The 19,114-nt window shown below is 42.8% G+C and overlaps 1 protein-coding gene across 3 annotated transcripts in view; it reads left to right on the forward strand.

Annotated features, from left to right (window-relative positions):
- The first annotated feature begins 382 nt into the window (after positions 1 to 382).
- ITGA4 (integrin subunit alpha 4) overlaps positions 383 to 19,114 on the forward strand; it is a 95,038-nt gene continuing 76,306 nt past the window's right edge. Inside the window, exons 1-2 of one of the 3 annotated variants that reach the window (XM_045034087.1) lie at positions 383 to 1,281; positions 1,641 to 1,762. In XM_045034087.1, coding sequence (XP_044890022.1) covers positions 1,076 to 1,281; positions 1,641 to 1,762 — 328 coding nt within the window. In that variant the 5' untranslated portion in view covers positions 383 to 1,075. Of the gene's footprint in view, positions 1,282 to 1,640; positions 1,763 to 16,529; positions 16,755 to 19,114 lie in introns of those variants that run through there. The other 2 variants (XM_003990911.6, XM_045034088.1) reach the window with 2 other exon arrangements.

Below are 19,114 nucleotides of genomic sequence, written 5' to 3' on the forward strand. Positions count from 1 at the left end.
CCCCTGATGGCAGGTGTGTCCGGTGGCAATGATGGATACCTGAAAGTAGGAGCATCAAGAACCAGAAGGAGATATCCGTTAAAGTGAGGCAAGTCATTGCTTCCTTAACCCAGCCTCCCTGTTGGACTCAGCAACAGCCGAAATAAACCTTGTGCCATTCACCCTGACCAGCTCACCACTAGTCTGCCTCAGGAACGCAGCCGGTACTTTAGAGGAAGCTTGGGGAGGAAGGAAGTGGGCATAGAAGGGTGCAGGGCACTGAGTCCTGAAGTGAATAGCCATAACGTCTTTGTCACCAAAATATGCCTCAGGAGCTTTCAGGGAGTTCTTTTTGTTTCTAGTTGCGGCCCTCTTGTTAATTTCTCTAGCGGTTGCTAACGCCCCTGCAAATCAGAGACAGACCTTAACTATCCACGAAGGATCCAGACGGTTCCCTGCCTCCGTCCTGGTGCCAGAGTTTGTGGCTGGCTTTTTTTTGGCCACGCTGGGCAGGCCACGGAGACCCTATGCTCATAGCGGTGCTCGCGCGGGGCAGGTTGGGGCCACGCCGCTCCGCAAGCAGGCCTTAACTAAGGTTAAAAGGCTAAGTCCCGTGTCCCTTCCAGCTCCACTCTTGCAAAGCCCGGGAGCCCGAAGTCATCCCGCATTCCTCGGGCTTGGAGGCCCCGGCCCGGGCGCGCGTCCGACACAGCGGAGGTCCCCTAGCGCCCCCTACAGCCACGCGCGGGGTGAGACGGCGCAGGGTCCTGTTCCTCCGCACCACGCCCGGGACCCCACCCAGCGGCGGGCGCCCCGAGACCGCGCGAGCGCCCGCACCTCCCGGCTGCAGAAACGGATCGTGGGGCCCGGCGGGCGTGCTGCATCCCAGATCAACTCAGATTGCTCCGCCCGCGGCGGCCCGACTTCCCCTCCCTTCCTCTGTCCCTCCCTTCCTCCCTCCCTCCTTCCCTCCCGCCCGCCGGCGCCGGACACGCTGCACTTCTCTTGGGGCGCTCTTCCCCTTGGCCGACCGTCTCATCCCGCGCAACTTTGGGACAGCGGCCTTTTGGTGTTGAATGTTCCCCTCCGAGAGCGCATGGCTGGGGAAGCGAGGTGCTGGCCGGGTCCCCGAGGGGCCGCCGTCCGGGAGGCGGTGTTGCTGCCGCTGCTGCTGCTGTGCCTGGGCGTCCCGACCGGGCGCCCCTACAACGTGGACACCGAGAGCGCGCTGCTCTACCAGGGCCCCCCCAACACCCTGTTCGGTTATTCGGTGGTGCTGCACAGCCACGGGGCGAACCGATGGTGAGTGGAGTGGGGCTCGGCGCTCTGGGCACCTGGGAGCCACGAGTGAAGGGCGCCTCAGGGATTCCCTGCCGGGTTCAAACTTTCCTCCCTCTGGAGGAGCCAGAAGGGGAGCGCTGCGACGGCCAGCTCGTAGGGTCTGCTCGGGAAACGATCCGATCTCGGGGTGGCACGCCTCGGGTGCGCTCTGGCGCAAGGCTCTGGAGCTGCGGGGCCGGGGTGGCGGTTCGTTGCGCGAGGCGGTGGGCGGAGGAGGGGGGGGGGGATCGCCCCGCTGCCAGCTGCAAGCGTGTAGAGACCAGGAGTTCAGTGGGCAGCACAGCTCACGTCTGCGTGCACGTGCACATTTCTCGCTTTAGGCTCGTAGTGGGGGCGCCCACCGCCAGCTGGCTCGCCAACGCTTCAGTGGTCAATCCTGGCGCGATTTACAGATGCAAGATCGGAGAGAATCCAGACCTGACGTGCGAACAGCTCCAGCTGGGTGAGTTGGGCCTGGGACCAGGGGCGAGTGACCCTGGGGTAGCACAAGTCGTGGAAAACTCCATGTTGCCTATTCTAGTTTCAAGTGAGTGATTTTCACCCTTCCCTCAAAACCATTCTAACCTTGGTGTAAAAGTGACTGCCTTCTTTCTGCCAACATTTTTCTCCCTTCTGCTTATGAGAATGATTGCAGTACTCTGGCAAAACTCTGGAGAGGAAAGTTCCTTATGATACATTCTCTTCACCTCTCCCTCTCTCCTCCTCATGTAAGACACATTTTAAATAAGTCTCTCAGCACATTAGGGACAGGATCCAGCTAAGCCATCACTTAAGAATTTTATTTCCATCTTTGACCTATCAGCCTTGTTAAAGAAAAGGCTAAGGGACAGATCAGGGAAAGCAGTTGGAGTTGATCCCATATCCTGACATTTAGCTTAAGGACTTTCTAAAGAAGAAAATGATATAGTTTTATTTAGAATATGAAATGTAAAAGAAGAGAACAAGGAAAAATTGGCATCTCCATTGTTAATATAATTTAAATGAGGACTAAGACATAATTGTCAATTTTTCTCTCCCCAAACTCTCATGTTAAATGAATACATCTATTTGAAGTCATTTCTTAATGTCTCTTCTTAGTTATGCGACAACTTGAAAACAAATGTGTTTTTTTGAGGCACCTGGGTGTCTAGTGGGTTAAGCGGCCGACTAGCTCAGGTCATGATCTCGCTGTTCGTGAGTTCGAGTCCCAGGTGGGATCCTGTGCTGACAGCTCAGAGCCTGGAGCCTGCTTTGGATTTTGTGTCTCGCTTTCTCTCTCTGCCCCTCCCCTGCTTGCACTCTGTCTCTGTCGCTCTCAAAAATAAATAAAACCATTTAACAAACAAACAGGCAAAAACAAATGTGTTTTCATGGGGGAGGGGAGAAAGTTCACATGTCAAAGCCAAAAACAAATTTGTTTTGTAGACACATGGAGGAAAAAAGGGGAACTAATATTAATTTAGACCTATCTTGTTCCAAACACTGTTAGACACTGCTATATGTATATGTTACTTAATTTTTTTTCTCCTCAAAGCACCAGTGGGTCATGGTTGGCATTGTTCCTACTTTACACGTGAAAATTCTGTGACTCAGAGGGTTGCAAGTATTTTTTCTAAAGTTACTCGGCTAATGAGTGAAAGATGGGATCTCAGGTCAGTCCAGTCAGCTTGGTTCCAAAGCCCAAGCCCTTTCCTTTCCTGTGTGTGTCTTCAGTGCAGACAGAATTAAATGAAGAGTCCAATATGTTGTCTGCTGTACTGATATGTTCTCTGTGAATGGTGAATAAAAGGTTACAACTGGTACCTTTTTCATATTTATCTTTGCCATAAATAGACTATTGGGATAAGCTACTGCATCTTTAATCCCTTTTTCTTTTTAGAGTAGTCCTTGCTTTTTCTCCAACTGGGAAGCTGGTTTCCCTCATTTAGAATGAATTCAAAGAGAGTATGCCCATAACTCAGAGAGCATCCATAAAAGTCTAGCAGTTGTGTGCAGCATGTAGAATAAACCCTAGCCTCTCATTAATTATCTTCCATCCCCAAAAGGCAGACTAGGAAAGCCTAACACGTTCACAGACCTACCCATTTGGAATAATTCTGCAAAGCATAATTTTCATTGTATGAGACAGTTGTGGGATGAAGAATTAGCGACTAGAGGACACAGGGTTGGTCTGCAGAGGATCTTGACAAAGTCTCAGCAAGGAGAAGTTGCATTTCTGTTGTCCTGTCACGGTTTCCTGATCCATGGCATCATAACTACTGGCTTTAGTACCTACTTCCTGTCTGGAAGGGCACTGAATCTATTTCTAGATGTCTGTGTTTCACTGGAAAGATCACGTCATAATATTACACACAATTTGAGATTAAAATGCCCGTCAAAATCAAAGAAAAACCTAAATTTGGGGGCATGTGGAGCATAGAGATTGACTATAGAAATATCCTCAGTGAAATGTATCCATGGTAGATACAGAACAAGCATGAATTAAGTGAAGATTTATTGGATGGATAAACGAACAAAGGCAAAGTGGAAGTTTGATTGTCATCAACCTGATTGATGAATAGGGGAATAATTAGAAATGATAAGTCAAATGACATTTTTTAAAATTTATTTTTGATAGAGAGGGAGAGAGAGAGAGAGAATAGGGGAGGGACAGAGAGAGAGAGGGAGACACAGAATCCGAAGCAAACTCCAGGCTCTGAGCTGTCAGCACAGAGCCTGACACAGGGCTTGAACTCATGAACTGTGAGATCATGACCCGAACCAAAGTCAGACGCTTAACCAACTGAGCCACCCAGGTGCCCCACCAAATGACATTTTTAACTTTCACATTTTCAGTCAATACAAAAAGATATTGATGGAGATAAACAGCAAAAAGGAAGACAAGATTTTCAGTCAATCCATTGGTTGAAACACTTATAGCCTTGGTAATAGCTTGGCATATTTGTAAAAGAATTGACTGAAGTTGCCTCTCCTATAACATTTTAAACAATATACCTTCTGTTCCTTAAATAAGGAAATCGTGTTTCCATTCAGAACAAACTCAAGTCACTTGAAGCTGTAAAATAAGGGATTGGGGATGAAGTCTAGCAGAGAAGCACTGAAAACAATAAATTGGTCATGAAAGACATTTAAGGATTTTCAGGTTTGTGAACTATGTAATATTTTCTGTGAAGAAGTTTTAAGAAAAATTTATGTAACTATGGACACACACAGTATTCTAATTCTGTAGATTATGAGGGTTGCCTCAGTTTTCCTGTCTCAAATGTGGGTCACTATAATATATAGAAAATGCTTAGCTCAATACCTGACATAGAACAGATATTTAAAAAGCATTAATTTATTTCTTTTAGTCTCTATTTTCTACTTAAATCTCTATCTGTATGTTATCTGTTATAGTCAGGTTGAGGGTAATAAATAGGTAATTAATAAACAAAGAAAAAAGTTACATGCATAAAGTAAGAAGTAACAGTTGAGATGAAACATGGTGAGAAATATTTTCTTGTTGACTCAACCAACAAAATCTTACAATTAAATATTGAGCTATGGTTGCCATGTCAGTAAGGTGTTTTCTTTCACTTGGAATGGCTTCACTTACTATCAAGGAAATGAAGTTGGCAGGTCTCTTAAAACGGTGCCCATCTCCTAGTAATTTCAATACTATTCACTTGGACTGGTGTTTAGGTTTCAGAATTTCAGATCAAAGTTTGAATCAGATGGACTCCTCCCTTGAAAGAGGAGATCAATACCCTCCCATTACATGCCTCCACCCCAGGATGATGTTGTCACACACTGTGGTGTATTCACTGTGGCCATAATCAGAAGTGAGCAGCAGATGCCCGTTGGTCCAAAACGTCCAGGGTGTAAGGTGTTGAGAGTAAGATACGCCTTTCAGTGAAGTGAATTCATTGTAGAAGAGACACTTTGCATCCTGCGTGCAAACAGGCTTCCTCCACCTCCCTGCCTGCCTAAGAAGTGTCTCTGCTCTCACTTCTTCCCTCCTTCCCTCTGCCAGCCAAAGGAAGGTGGTGTCCCCATCAGGAAGGCCTGAGCCCAGATATGTTCATGAACACTTTGTGTCTGAGGAGGCCATAGTGACTTCACATGTCCAGTTGCTTTTCCACTCAGATGTTCTGTGTCTTTGCTGAGGCTTTTAAAAAAATGTTTACTTATTTATTTTGAGAGAGAGTGTGTGTAGGGGAAGGTCAGAGAGAGAGAGAGAGGGGGCGAGAGAGAGAGACCCAAGCAGGCTCCACGCTCAGTGTGGAGCCCCATTCAGGGCTCAATTTGACTACCATGAGATCATGACCTGAGCCGAAATCAAGAGTCAGACACTTAACTGACTGAGCCACCCAGGCACTTCTTGTTCAGGCTTTTTTAATTTTTTATTTATTTTTATTTTTATTTTTTTATTAAAAAAGTTTTTTATTACATTTATTTATTTTTGAGAGACAGAGCATGAGCAGGGAAGGGGCAGAGAGAGAGGGAGACACAGAATCAGAAACAGGCTCCAGGCTCTGAGCTGTCAGCACAGAGCCCAACGCGGGGCTCGAACTCACAGACCACGAGATCATGGCCTGAGCCGAAGTCGGCCACTTAACCGACTGAGCCATCCAGGCACCCCTGTTGAGGCTTTTTTAAAGGAAACTGTGATCACAGATGACTCCAGAACTGTATGTAATCATAGACTGTCCATGGATTACCAATATTCAAAGCATTAGAATATAATAAAATACATAAATGACTTTAAAATTATACTAAACAGATTGTTTTTATTTGGTTATTCAGAAGATATTTTAGGTCTTTTATTACTTTGGAGTCACCACTAATAGCATTATATGCTTGCTACACTCACAAACACACACACACACACTTATCTGGGTAATAAAAGTCTAAAGTTGCACGGTTACACTGCCTGATATGGTAGCCAGTAGCCACATGTGGCTGTTGAGCATGTGAAATGTAGCTAGTTTGCAGCGAGAGGTGCTGTAATATTGGATTTCAAAGACTTAGTATAGAAAAAAAGAATTAAGGGGCGCCTGGGTGGCGCAGTCGGTTAAGCGTCCAACTTCAGCCAGGTCACGATCTCGCGGTCCGTGAGTTCGAGCCCCACGTCGGGCTCTGGGCTGATGGCTCAGAGCCTGGAGCCTGTTTCCGATTCTGTGTCTCCCTCTCTCTCTGCCCCTCCCCCGTTCATGCTCTGTCTCTCTCTGTCCCAAAAATAAATAAACGTTGAAAAAAAAGAATTAAAATAACTCATTAATTTTTTAGATATTAATTATGTGTCAAAATAAATATTTTAATATTGATTACATATGTAAATGAGAATATTTTGGGTGTGTGAAATGAGGTATATTTTTATTTTTATTTATTTTTTTTAATGTTTATTTCTGAGAGAGAGTGTGACAGAGCGCAAGTGGGGGAGGGCCAGAGAGAGAGGGAGACACAGAATCTGAAGCAGGCTCCAGGCTCTGAGTTGTCAGCACAGAGCCTGATGTGGGACTCAAACCCACAAACCACAAGATCATGACCTGAGCTGAAGTAGGATATTTACCTGACTGAGTCACCCAGGCGACCCATAAAGGAAATTTTTTAAACTAATTTTGTTTATTTTACTTTTTAATGTGGCTACCATAGGGGCCCCTGGGTGGCTCAGTCAGTTGAGTGTCCGACTTCAGCTCAGGTCATGGGCCTGCAGTTTGGTGAGTTTGAGTCCTGCATCGGGCTCTCTGCTAACAAACAACTTGGAGCCTGGAGCCTGCTTCAAATTCTCTCTCTCTCTCTCTCTCTCTCCCCCTCCCCTGCTCATGCTCTGCCTCTCTCTGTCGCTCAAAAATAAATAAATGTTAAAAAAAATTAGTGTGGGGGCGCCTGGGTGGCGCAGTCGGTTAAGCGTCCGACTTCAGCCAGGTCACGATCTCGCGCTCCGTGAGTTTGAGCCCCGCGTCGGGCTCTGGGCTGATGGCTCAGAGCCTGGAGCCTGCTTCCGATTCTGTGTCTCCCTCTCTCTCTGCCCCTTGCCCGTTCATGCTCTGTCTCTCTCTGTCCCAAAAATAAATAAACGTTGAAAAAAAAAATTAGTGTGGCTACTATAGGATTGAACACTTCACATATGGCTTATATAGTAATTTCTTTTGGACAGCACTGCCCCAGAGAATTATAAATTCCCTGCATGAGAAAACACCAACTTTGTAGCAGGTGCTTCCCCAGCGTCTGTGTGTAAATGAATAGGACTTTCACTTTTCTTTCCCAGACAAGTGCTGTATAGTTACTAGACCTTTACGGTTCTTGCTTGTGCCTCTCTTTTCTTTACTGGAAAGAACAGTGATCCATCGCAAGTTAGTCATCATTATTCCCCTTCAGATTTCTTTCTAGAATTTTATCACCCTAGTCAGCCTCCTGGCTCATTTTAAATAACCTGTTTGGAAGAGGTGAATTTAATTAGCATTGTGCCATTAAACTAATGATTACCTCATTCTCACTTCTGCCTGATTTGTAAGAATTATTAGCTTAACATTGAAGGGCAAACAAACCTCACACTTCAAATAATGTTGCAACTTCAAATAATGTTCTTGATAACTTTTCTTTTTCATTTGCAAACTCTTTAAATTGTAGCTTATGAAGCTGATACAGACTGGTCATTTTGAAAACTTGTCCCTGAACATAGGTTCTAATCATGAAGAAAATCAAGACAGAGAGCTTCATTAATAAACTGTCATGTTAAGAAACGTAAGTTCCCTGATTTCCAGAAATTTCCCAAACTTCGTCTTTAAAGAATGCTTGCCATTGAATTTGAGAGGTGAGGTTTTCTAAATGCATTTTGCTTTTTGCCTTGAGTTTACTTGGTCACCCACTAATATTCCTAATGATTAAGAATATCTCCCCTTAGCAACAGTTCTAGGGCCAGATATGGCAATCTATTGTACACGTGGGTTGTTTATTCTTTCAGTCATTTACTGAGGATTGCAAAAGGGCTAGAATTTGGATGTAAGAAAGAAACACAATCCTTGCCCCCAGGGGGGTTTACAGTCTCTAGCTCAGGTTCTTATAGGAAAGTAGGGTGAGAACATCTAATCTAATTAGAAATAGAAAATAAGGTGATGGCTTCCTGAGCAATTGATGTTCAACTGGAGAACTGAGTAAAACTCGGGGGTTGGCTAGAGGAAGAGGTTTACGGGAAAGGGTGCCAGACAGAGCCAACGGTGTGTATGAAGACCTGAAGTCTTTGAGAGCATGGCATCTTTGAAATGCAAGAAATACGCATACGACTGGACTGTGGAGTATGAAGTGGATGGTAGGTTGGAGATTATTTTTTAATACAACTTTGTGAGCTGTCTTTAAGGAGTATGAATTACCCACTGGTAATTGAACCTGGGGACTGACCTAATCAGATTTGTGTTTTAGACAGATACTTCTGGTTGCAGAATAGTGAATGCTTTGGAGTAAATGAGTCAAGGCTGAAGGTAGTAAGACAGTTGTAGAAAGATTTTGTTATAATTTAGGCTGCCTATGATAAGTGCTTGTACTAAGGTACTGGCAGTAAGAATGGAGCAAAATAGATATTCTACTGTTATTTAAGAGACAGATTCAGTAGGACTTGGTAATTATTAAATGAGAGAGATGAAAAAGGAGGTTTCCAAAGGTGTTACCCAAGGTTCCGACCTGGGCTGTTGGATGGATGATGGTGTTGGCCACAGAAGACATAGGAGTAAATATCTAGTAGTCAGTTGGATGTATGGGTCTGCTGGGCAGGAGAGGTCTGTACTGGCAATTCAGAGTTCACTGCAACTGACATAGAGATGGTAATCAAAACCATGGGAGTTAATGAGTTTAACTTGGAAATTCTAGGATGAATAGATCAGAGGGTCCAGGATAGATCCAGAGGATTCCTACAGTTTGACAATTGGTTTGAGCAGTGCTGCTCAACTCTAGCTGAAACTTGGATTCTCCTGCAGAGCTTTAAGAGTATCAGTTCTCGGGGCGCCTGGGTGGCGCAGTCGGTTAAGCGTCCGACTTCAGCCAGGTCACGATCTCGCGGTCCGTGAGTTCGAGCCCCACGTCGGGCTCTGGGCTGATGGCTCAGAGCCTGGAGCCTGTTTCCGATTCTGTGTCTCTCTCTCTCTCTCTGCCCCTCCCCCGTTCATGCTCTGTCTCTCTCTGTCCCAAAAATAAATAAACATTGGAAAAAAAAAAAAAAAGTACCAGTTCTCATCCTAAATAAATAAAAATCTTTGCAGGTGGGTCTAGGTAGGTGTGACATTGTGATTTATAGTGAGAATAATATATTTGCTTTTATTCCCTGTTTTTGGCACAGAGCTCCTAAAAGTCTTGAAATTTTCTAAGAAAGTTACAAAGGTGTCTTTTGTTAATGAGGTGGCTTTTGGACCCTACCTAAGGATGGGGGCTGGTTGCCAGTAGAGCCAAACATATGATTGGAGGGTTGGAACTTTCTGTCCTACCCCCTAATCTTCAGGATGTGGAGTGGGGTTGGAGGTTGAATCAATCACAAATGGCCAATGATTTAATCAGATATGTCTGTGTAAGGAAGCGGCCATAAAAGCCCAAAAGGACAGGGTTGGGAGAGCTTCTGGGCTAGTGAACAGAGTGGAGTACTTAGAGAAAGTACTTTCCTCATGCCTTGCCCTATGCATTTGGTTGTTCCCAAGTTATATCCTTTTATAATAAATTAGTAATCTAGTAAGTAAAATGCCTTTCTGAATTCTGTGAGGTGCTCTAGCAAATCAATCAAACCCAGGGATGGAGAATTTGGAACCTCTGAGAACCAGGTGGCCAGAAGTATAGCTGATAACTTAGACTTTCAATTGGCCTCTGAAGTGTCTGTGTGTGTATGTGTATGTGTATGTGTATTGGGAGAGGGGCAGTCTTGTAGGACTAAGTCCTTAACCTGTGGGATTGGGTGCAATCTCTGGATAGATAGAATTGAGTTGAGTTGTAGCTAGTGAATTGACCCAGCTAGTGACAGAAAATTGCTTGTTGGTGGTGTAGAAACCACTCTTCCACCCCCACCCTCTACAAAATGGAATTGAATGCAGAATCCTTAGTAGGGCATTAGGGTTTCCAAAGGTCCCCAGATGACACCAGTATTCATTCATGGTTTCGAACAACTAGACAAGAAAAGAGGAGCCTGAGAAAATGACTAAGAAGGAAGAGCCAAAGAGGTAGCAAGGAAATCTGGTCAGTATGGCATTATGGAAGTCAAAAGGTGAGAGATCTTGAGGAGAGATGAGTGGTTGGCAGTATCGAAAGTTGCCAAGAGGTCAAGCAAGGTAAGAACTTAAGAGATTTCATTGAATATAGAGAGAAACTGTTCATGAATAACCTTTTAGTCAGATCAATTTTAGTGGTGAAGCCAGACTACAGAGAGTTGAGAAGTGAGGAGCGAGAAAATATTGGTAGCAGGTGTCAACAACTTTTTTTATCTGGTTTCTTCCTTCATTGATTAAACACATTTTATTGGTTACTTATGCCAGGTACTGGGAATACAAAGTTGAGTAAGACTTTGAAGCTCGCAAAGAATTCAGTTTAAATGATGAGAGACAGGTAAACGTTAGATCATTAATTATGAGAATATGCAATAAACGTGATGATGGAGACACAGTGGGAAGAGGAAATTGTTTGGGTGATGAGAGAAGGGTTCCTGGAAGAGCAGATACCTGAGTAGTTGAGCCAGTTCTGACCAGTTTTGACGAGAGTGTAGTAAAAGCTCAATAAATGTGAAATGGATGGATACATTTCTCAGATTTGGGTGATTCCTCTGTTGCACACGTGAGCATCATCCCAGGAGGTCTGGGCCAGCCTTGGTTTCCAGAGATTCTGCCTGCTCATACCAGGAAATCTAAACAATAATGGGCACTCCTGAGATAGGGAGCTTGGAACTGACCATCTTTAAAAACAGGGCTTTTTTTTTTTTTTTTTAAAGATAGCTGGAAGCATCAAAAGGGACCATGGAAGTGGACTTACAGGTGGTCAGTGATGCAGTGTGTTTGTTCTGATATCTGATGTCTGTTCTGTTAACCTCCAAGAATTGGGGGGGGGGGGGGGGAGGAATCTTTTTCTTGTAAATTATTTGAAATACTATAATTCACAATAAATACATTCAGAAAGAGTAAGCATGCAGACTTAGTTGTTGAATCTCTTTTATGGGAAATATTGTGTGAAATGGATTAGAGGTGTCCTTTTAACATTACACCCCATATAGATTCTTTCAGTGTATACCCTACGTTTGTGAAATAATTCTAGGTCTACCTCACCTGATACCATTCTTGGTTTCTTGTGAAAGCTTTCTACTATTCTTGAGCACATCACTTTGCCTACAAACCGTTGTCTAACATCTTATCCCATCCTTTAAACCTTGGACAGAGACATGTCTTCTGACATCCCTAACTCCTCATCTCAGTCTGACCCTCTACTGGATGATGCCATGGAGTTCCTGACTGACTTTTCTTTCATGTACTTCAGACCTTGCATCCTCCGGACCTCCTCCGTCCTACCGTGTAAATTCCAAAACCAAGCACAGTGATTCGATATTGACCACCTACCATTGAGTGAGGGCAGGTTTTCCTGGAGGTTTTGTTTTTGTTTTTGTTTTCTATTTTACACTTTTGTATTGTTCTTGTTTCAAAGACACTCAAAATGGTATCCGTATATTAGTGATAGTCTTTCAGATGAACCCCTAAGTCCAAGAGATGAATTGCAAACCATGGAAATAGAGAATTTTCTTTCCTTATTTCCTAATATTGGAAATTAGTGTTATAATAGTAGGTTATTATAGACAGAGAATTAGTATAGGTTTATTAATAACGTCAATATTTGGATTCTTTCCCTGCCTCACAGGGAAAAGTACTAATAGCAATCATTGAAGGGTAGTATAGGGTGGCGGTTGACAGCATGGACTTGAATCCTTCCTTTCCCACTTTGAGCAAGATGCTTAATCTCCCTTTGTTTCAGTTTCTCCCTCTGTAAAATTTGGATTATGATAATAACAATATCTGCTCATAAGGCTATAATGAAAATTAAATGAGTTCATATATGTTTGCATGGATTACAAGTGTGCTTGGGTATATAGGAAGCATTTTATAAATATTAGTTGTTGTTGTAAGACAACAGTGCCTCTTTAAATTATGCTCACCAAATGTATCCGTTGTGGTACACTTTTCTGCTGTAGTTAGTAAAAAATAAAAATAAAAATAAAAATAAAAATAAAACTTGTTTAGGTTTTCTGTAGGAATTTGAAGAAGTTTGGGCCTAAAGTCCCTGGAGGAGAACCCGAACCTAGAATTAAGCTCATAAGTGACCTGGTTTTCTAGAACTTTGAGGTCTAGTGATGACTCAGGATCAACCCAGATTTATAAAATTGCAACCCTAAAACTTGGCTCTTCTGCTTGGGGACATCCACCTCTTTCTGAATACAATAAAGTAAAATAAATAAAATTATAAAGTAAAAAAGGGCTATTAAATAAAATGAAACAGAAGACTCAAATAGCAGGCTTTTTCAGCCCTATGGTTATATCAGCCCTGTCTCACCTAAACTGAGTGTGATGATCAGTCATTGTCAGATATGGACCAGGAAGCCTGAGAATATGGCGTGTAAATACGTGTTTTCCCCGAAAGAAAATACTTTGAGACTGGTTTCTAATTTTGGTGTTTATTTTGATATCTTGCCTCTTGTTTGCTTATTTTTATATCTTGACTCCAGACAAGCTGGAGGAAATGGTCTTGGAAGTTCAGTACTCTCACGTCCCATATCATCTCTAAAACCTGGATATTTTCCTTTTCATGATTCAAAATTATTGTTATTGCTACTGAGTTCATAAACATCACTGTTATCTTTTAGAAGCATCATCGCCACATCTTATTTGGTGTGTGGGAAAAGTACATAGTTTAATATAGTAAAAATAATGGATTTAATAGTAATTATAATTTGATAAGAAAAACTAAAAGGGGCCACTTGGCTTAAGGAGCAGAAGGCCGCTGATCAAATCTCACAGCACTGTGAGCGCCCTCTGCTGGTGAAGTCCAAATCAATGTAATGTGGGGGGATGTTGGGGAACGGAAGCATTTCCCATTTAATGAACACCTACTAGGTACCAGGCAGTCTTGTATCTGTTAAGAGTAAATTTTATATAATCCTCATAACCCTCCAATGGTATATTTTATACTCTTCATATTTGAATTGAATTTTTCAGTTTAATCCCATATGTTTTTCTGATATTCTGAATTTAGGTAGAGGAAATAATTATGTGATTAATTTTACTCGATAACTATTGCTTCTACAAATAAAGATATGCTGAATAAATGACTCTTTATACAACAGAGAAGAGAACAATGTTCATCCATTCTTCAGGATTATTTAAGAAAAATTTGAAAAATACAGGACTCATCTTTCAATGGAAAAGAACTTCAACTTAAAAAAAAAGTAATGGTGGGGGAAGGGCTTTCAATATTTTTCTGAAACTTAAAATTAACATCACATTTTGGAAAGGTCAGATAAATGTGTATGTTGTTGTAGTATGGAGAATGTCAGACTGAGTGCTTCCCCTAACGGGGAAGCCACAGCAGTGTGACGCAGGCAGATAAACCAAACATGTCATTGCATGCAAAAGTCCCAGGCTCTCTCACTCACAAAGTATTTCACCCAAGTTCTCAACAAGTTATAGAAAGAAGAACGTGGGGTCTGATCTTTCCCCTTGGGCCTTCTTCAGTGGAAATGCCAACATACTGAGAACTGATCCAAGTTGAGGAAAAGGGCGGGATGAGATAGGGACTAAGTCAGTGACATTTTTCTTGAGCACCAGACAGTTGACTCAACACTCTATGGGCAGGTTTGTGGTATTTTACACATTTGAAGCTGAAACAAAAGATTTAGAAAGTGAAATTGATCTCAGTTAATTCACGCCTCTGAAATATTTGTATACGCCATAGAGTAGTGTGAAATAACAGAGGTCTTCGATTTCTGACAAGTTTTTGACTTTTGTATTCTAATCTTTTTCATTTATCAGCCCCATGGATTCAAGGAAGTTACCTTCCTTCTTTAAGATTCAATTTGCTCATCTGTAAAATGAGATTGATAACGTAGTCCTCTGCTGCTCCCGTGAAAATTAAATGAGTGAAATGTGAATGATAAGGCCTGACCGCGATGTGCCATAAATATTTTATGGAGGAGGATATATGAAAGGACATACATGCAGCCTAAACATGGTTAACTTAATCCTTAAAGTAATAATAATGTCAACGTCAACTATCATTTGCGTGCTTCCTCTGCTAGGCTCTGACGCAAGCACTTCCTGGATATCTCATTTACTCCCCCAAATCCTCACAGAAACCCTCTGAGATAGGCATCTCCTGGAGGCCCCAGCTGATTCTCAGCCTTCAATCGTCCTATTCCCAGAGCACACATTGTTAAGCTCTTCAAACCTGTAAATGTGGTTTCCCTTCAGACCATCTGTTACTGTCTTCATACTTAAGGGAGTTAATATTTCAGAGGAGAGACAGAGTAGTGAAGGAAGAAGACCTCTCCAAAGCTTAAATCCCTGAGAGTTTGGTGAAAATTTTGTAGGCATATCATCATTCAAGATTTGACGGTAAAAGGTATTACCTCCCTCAGCAGATACCTATGTCGCTCCTGCCTACTGTCCATAAGGTCCTGTTCTGTGGGAATGTTGCAGTCAACAAACTAGCCAACCTGCCTTCATGAGGTGACATTCAAGATTGAATATCTAGTCTTCCATGGTCTGTCATACTTTGGCACTTGAGCGATGATGTGAAAACTGGTGATACAAGTAACAACAAATACAGGGATGGTGATGAATGTACTTAACTGGCTTTGTACTAACAACCTTTATATTCATCTAACAAATTTAACTGCTCGTTCACATTTATTCACATGTGGATTTACTGATAGAATATCAGCAGATGGCGGGGGGTGGTGGTTCCTGGGGGGCTCAGTGGGTCTAACTCTTGATTTCGGCTCAGGTCGTGATCTCCTGTGCATGGGTTCAAGCTCTGAGTCGGGCTCTGTGCTGATAGTGGAGAACCTGCTTGGGATTCTTTCTCGGCTCCTCCCCTGCTCTTTCTATCTTAAAAATATATAAATAAACATTTTTTAAAAACCCAAATCAGCAGATAGAAATAAAAAAATTGAAGTAACAAGCACACTTCTTGTATGTTCCTTCACAAATGAAAAATAATGGAAAAAGCAAAACTAGCCTAATTTTTCGAATAAAGGATATGGTTTTATGTGGTTTCGTATTTTTAATATATACTGAAAAAATGCAATCAACTTTGCTAAGATTAGTCATTGTAGTTGTATAAAAGCATGGGAAATTATCACATGTTAATTTGGCTTCCCTCCTTTATGTAAAACCATGTAAAGTACTTTTTCAATTATGAAGCTGATTTGATTTACTAACAGTTTAGATTAGAAATGTATGAGCTGAGTTGAAAACCTGCTTACAAATCATTTCAGTATGACATTTGGATAAAATATAAAGATAATCTGAGTTTATTTATGATGTTATGTCAGGGAAATTCACCAGAATTAACTCATGACAGTTCTAATAATAATCATTTCTGACACATTACAAATTCTGTATTTCCACAGGAAGAAAGTTTGCTTAACACTTGATATCCTATTTCAGTATCTAGCTGAAACCAAGGAGGACAAACAGCTAGTACTAGTATTTTGAAAATAGAGTATTTTCAGATACGATGTAGTCCAGGAGAAGGCACAATCGTTAACATTGTAGAGCACAAGCCCAGTTACACACACCTGTCTGGGGAGCCTTTCAAAAACTCTATGTCTAGGACACATGATCTGAGCCACCAGAAAGTGGGGACCAGGTGTTGGTACTTATTCGGAACTCCTCCCTGGTGATCCTAATGTCCAGTCAAGGCTGAGAACCACGTGCTAGAGGCGTGAACTCGGGCAAGCAAGGTTAAGGGAGAGTGCTGAAGATGGTCCTGAGCATAGGCTGACGATGCAGAGGTCTTGCTTCTCCGACATGATTCTGCAAGCACTCCAGAAGACGAGGGTAAAAACTTCCTTGAGTTGAAGAAAAGACCCAGAGCAGTGATGATGACTGACAGGCTGTTGTTTTTTTTTTAATGTTTATTTTATTTTTGAGACAGAGAGAGACAGAGCATGAACGGGGGAGGGCCAGAGAGAGAGGGAGACCCAGAATCTGAAACAGGCTTCAGGCTCTGAGCTGTCAGCACAGAGCCCTACGCGGGGCTCCAACTCAAGGACTGCGAGATCATGACCTGAGTGGAAGTCAGAAGCTTAACCGACTGAGCCACCCAGGCGCCCCGACAGGCTGTTCTTTGAATGGATCCTGTCTTGAAACCAGTGCAGAGAGTAGCTTGGCAGGACCTTCGCTGTTGGGTGCTGCCTCCAGGGCAAAAGCAGTGTCTGGAAGTGGGAAGGAGAAGCCTATACAAATGTGAGTGTGTGTTCACTTAATGGAATTAGTTTTTATTTCTCATTTGAAAGAATAATTGTTTCATGACTGTGAATTTTCTTTCTGCCTATGCATTCATCCTTTCATACATGTCTCCCGTTAAGATATGAAACACGAATAGAAGATACTTAAACTACCATGGAAGCTTTGAACTATTGTTTTTTTTTTTTTGATGTTCATTTATTTATTTTGAGAGAGAGCCTGCATGTGTGAGCGGGGGTGGGGGGGAGGAGCAGAGAGAGAGCGAGAATCTCAAGCAGGCTCGGTGCTGTCAGCTGAATCAGATACGGCCACAGGGCTCGATCTTACAAACCGTGAAATGGAGACCTGAGCCAAAATCAAGAGTTGGGTACTTAACTGGCTGAGCCACCCAGGCGCCCTGAACTGTGTTTTTAATTTACTGACCCATTTTCAACACATGTTCCTGGGGTCTGTGTTGGGGGCGGGATAATGGTGAGCAAGATGTGGTCCTAGACGTGATGAACTAGGTTGTTAGTGACTAAGTTTGGGAAGTAGGCTAGCTGTGAATAAATAACTGTAGTTGTAGTAGAGTTCTCCAGAGAAATGGAACCAGTAGGGTGGGAGGATAATAGGTAGGTAGATAGATATAAGAAGAGATTTATTATGGGAATTGGCTCCTTCAGTTAGGAGGCAGAGAAAGTCCCGTGATCTGCCCTCTGCAAGCTGAAGATCCAGGAAAGTCAGTAGCGTCATTCAGGCCCAAGGCCTGAGCGGCAGCGGGCGGGAGGTGGGGCGTGGTTGGTGTAAGTCCAGAGGTCTGAGAGCTACACAAAGACGTGGAGAGAAAAACATTTGCGGGAAGTGACCTGGAGAGAGGTGGGAACATGAATTGTTTGGCCACGCTGGATGAAGCTCTGAGCAGTGATGATTCTGCCACGTCAACAGGTGAAGCTGATGCAAAGTGGAATCATCTGTGGCTCCAGGAAATAACACAACAGTTTCTCTGGTTTTCGTTTTCATTTTTTTAACATTTATTCATCCTTGAGAGACAGAGAGAGGCAGAGCATGAGCAGGGGAGGGGGGGAGAGAGAGACACACACGGAATCCGAAGGAGGCTCCAGGCTCTGAGCTGTTTGTTGGCACAGAGCCCAACGCGGGGCTCAAACCCACAAACTGCGAGACCATGACCTGAGCCGAAGTCGGAAGCTCAACTGACTGAGCCCCTCAGGCGCTGGTTTTCATTTTAAACTTGATGGAAGTTCACAGTTCACAGACGAACTTTTTGGCCATTTTTATCGAGCAACTTACAGGATATTTTGTGCAGCTCTGAATTACTGCATATTTATTTAACTTTGGGGTAGCAGCTCCAGAACGGTAAATTTGTTTCTAACTATTGGCTGTATTCAGTTGTGCAATCATGATGAAAACAGCGATCAGGTGTTATTTCTGACCTCCTTTCTCTCCTGTCCTTAATTTTCCTCTTGCTCAGGTGCCTTAGTCAACCACGTGGCAGTTTCACAAAGGCTTTGGTGTTTTCAGAGAAGATAGTTTATTTAGATGTCTGTTGTGGTAATTAGGAACTTCACCTTCAGGTAGACAGAACCTACCATTTATCTATTTTTGACATTGGCAAAAATAATGGGTAGTTCTTGTGAAAAACTTAAACTGGAAGTTGCATCACAGTGAGTTAAAATTTTGTGTTTGTCACTGTCTTTTTCACTTTTTTCAATTAGGTTGGCATCATGTAGCCATGCTAACTCTGTTAGACCTTACCCACCCAACACTCACAATGGTCTTTCTCCCTCCTTCTCTCTCCTTTTCTTTCTTTTTCCCTTTCTTCATTACTTTTAACATGGGGATCTTCTGTTTCTCCCTGGACCGTCTTTTATCAAGGTTTGGGCTGCAGCAGACCCCCTTTTCATTCCAGGTACACATTGCTTATCAATAGCATTACTTTTTCAGACCTATACTTAATCATTTTCAAGTCCAGTGCTCCGGGGAGCCGCTACCAAGATGTGGAAGTCTGGTAGAAAACTCTGTAAGAAGCCTGGCCAGAAAACTCTTATCCACATTCTGTTGGAACAATATTCCAGACCATGAGAGTCAACTGGGGTAGTCTGGGCCTCACCTGGCCTTACTGAATCAGAACCTTCAGGGGAGCAGCTAGGAAACTTGGTTCAGTTCAGCTGTGTTTTACTGTTTGTCCTGAACAGCATTTTGGAGAACAAATGAATACACAAACATCTTCCCATTCTCATTGAGACAAAATTTCCTCCTACTCAGGACATTGCTGCAAATAATTTCACTTTCAAAATACTAGCCTTATCTATGTAGTTAGTATGAGTTTGCCTGAGAAGCTTTATGTCAAGGTTATAGGAGAT

The sequence above is a fragment of the Felis catus genome, chromosome C1 (assembly GCF_018350175.1).
Source record: "Felis catus isolate Fca126 chromosome C1, F.catus_Fca126_mat1.0, whole genome shotgun sequence".
NCBI lineage: Eukaryota > Metazoa > Chordata > Mammalia > Carnivora > Felidae > Felis > Felis catus.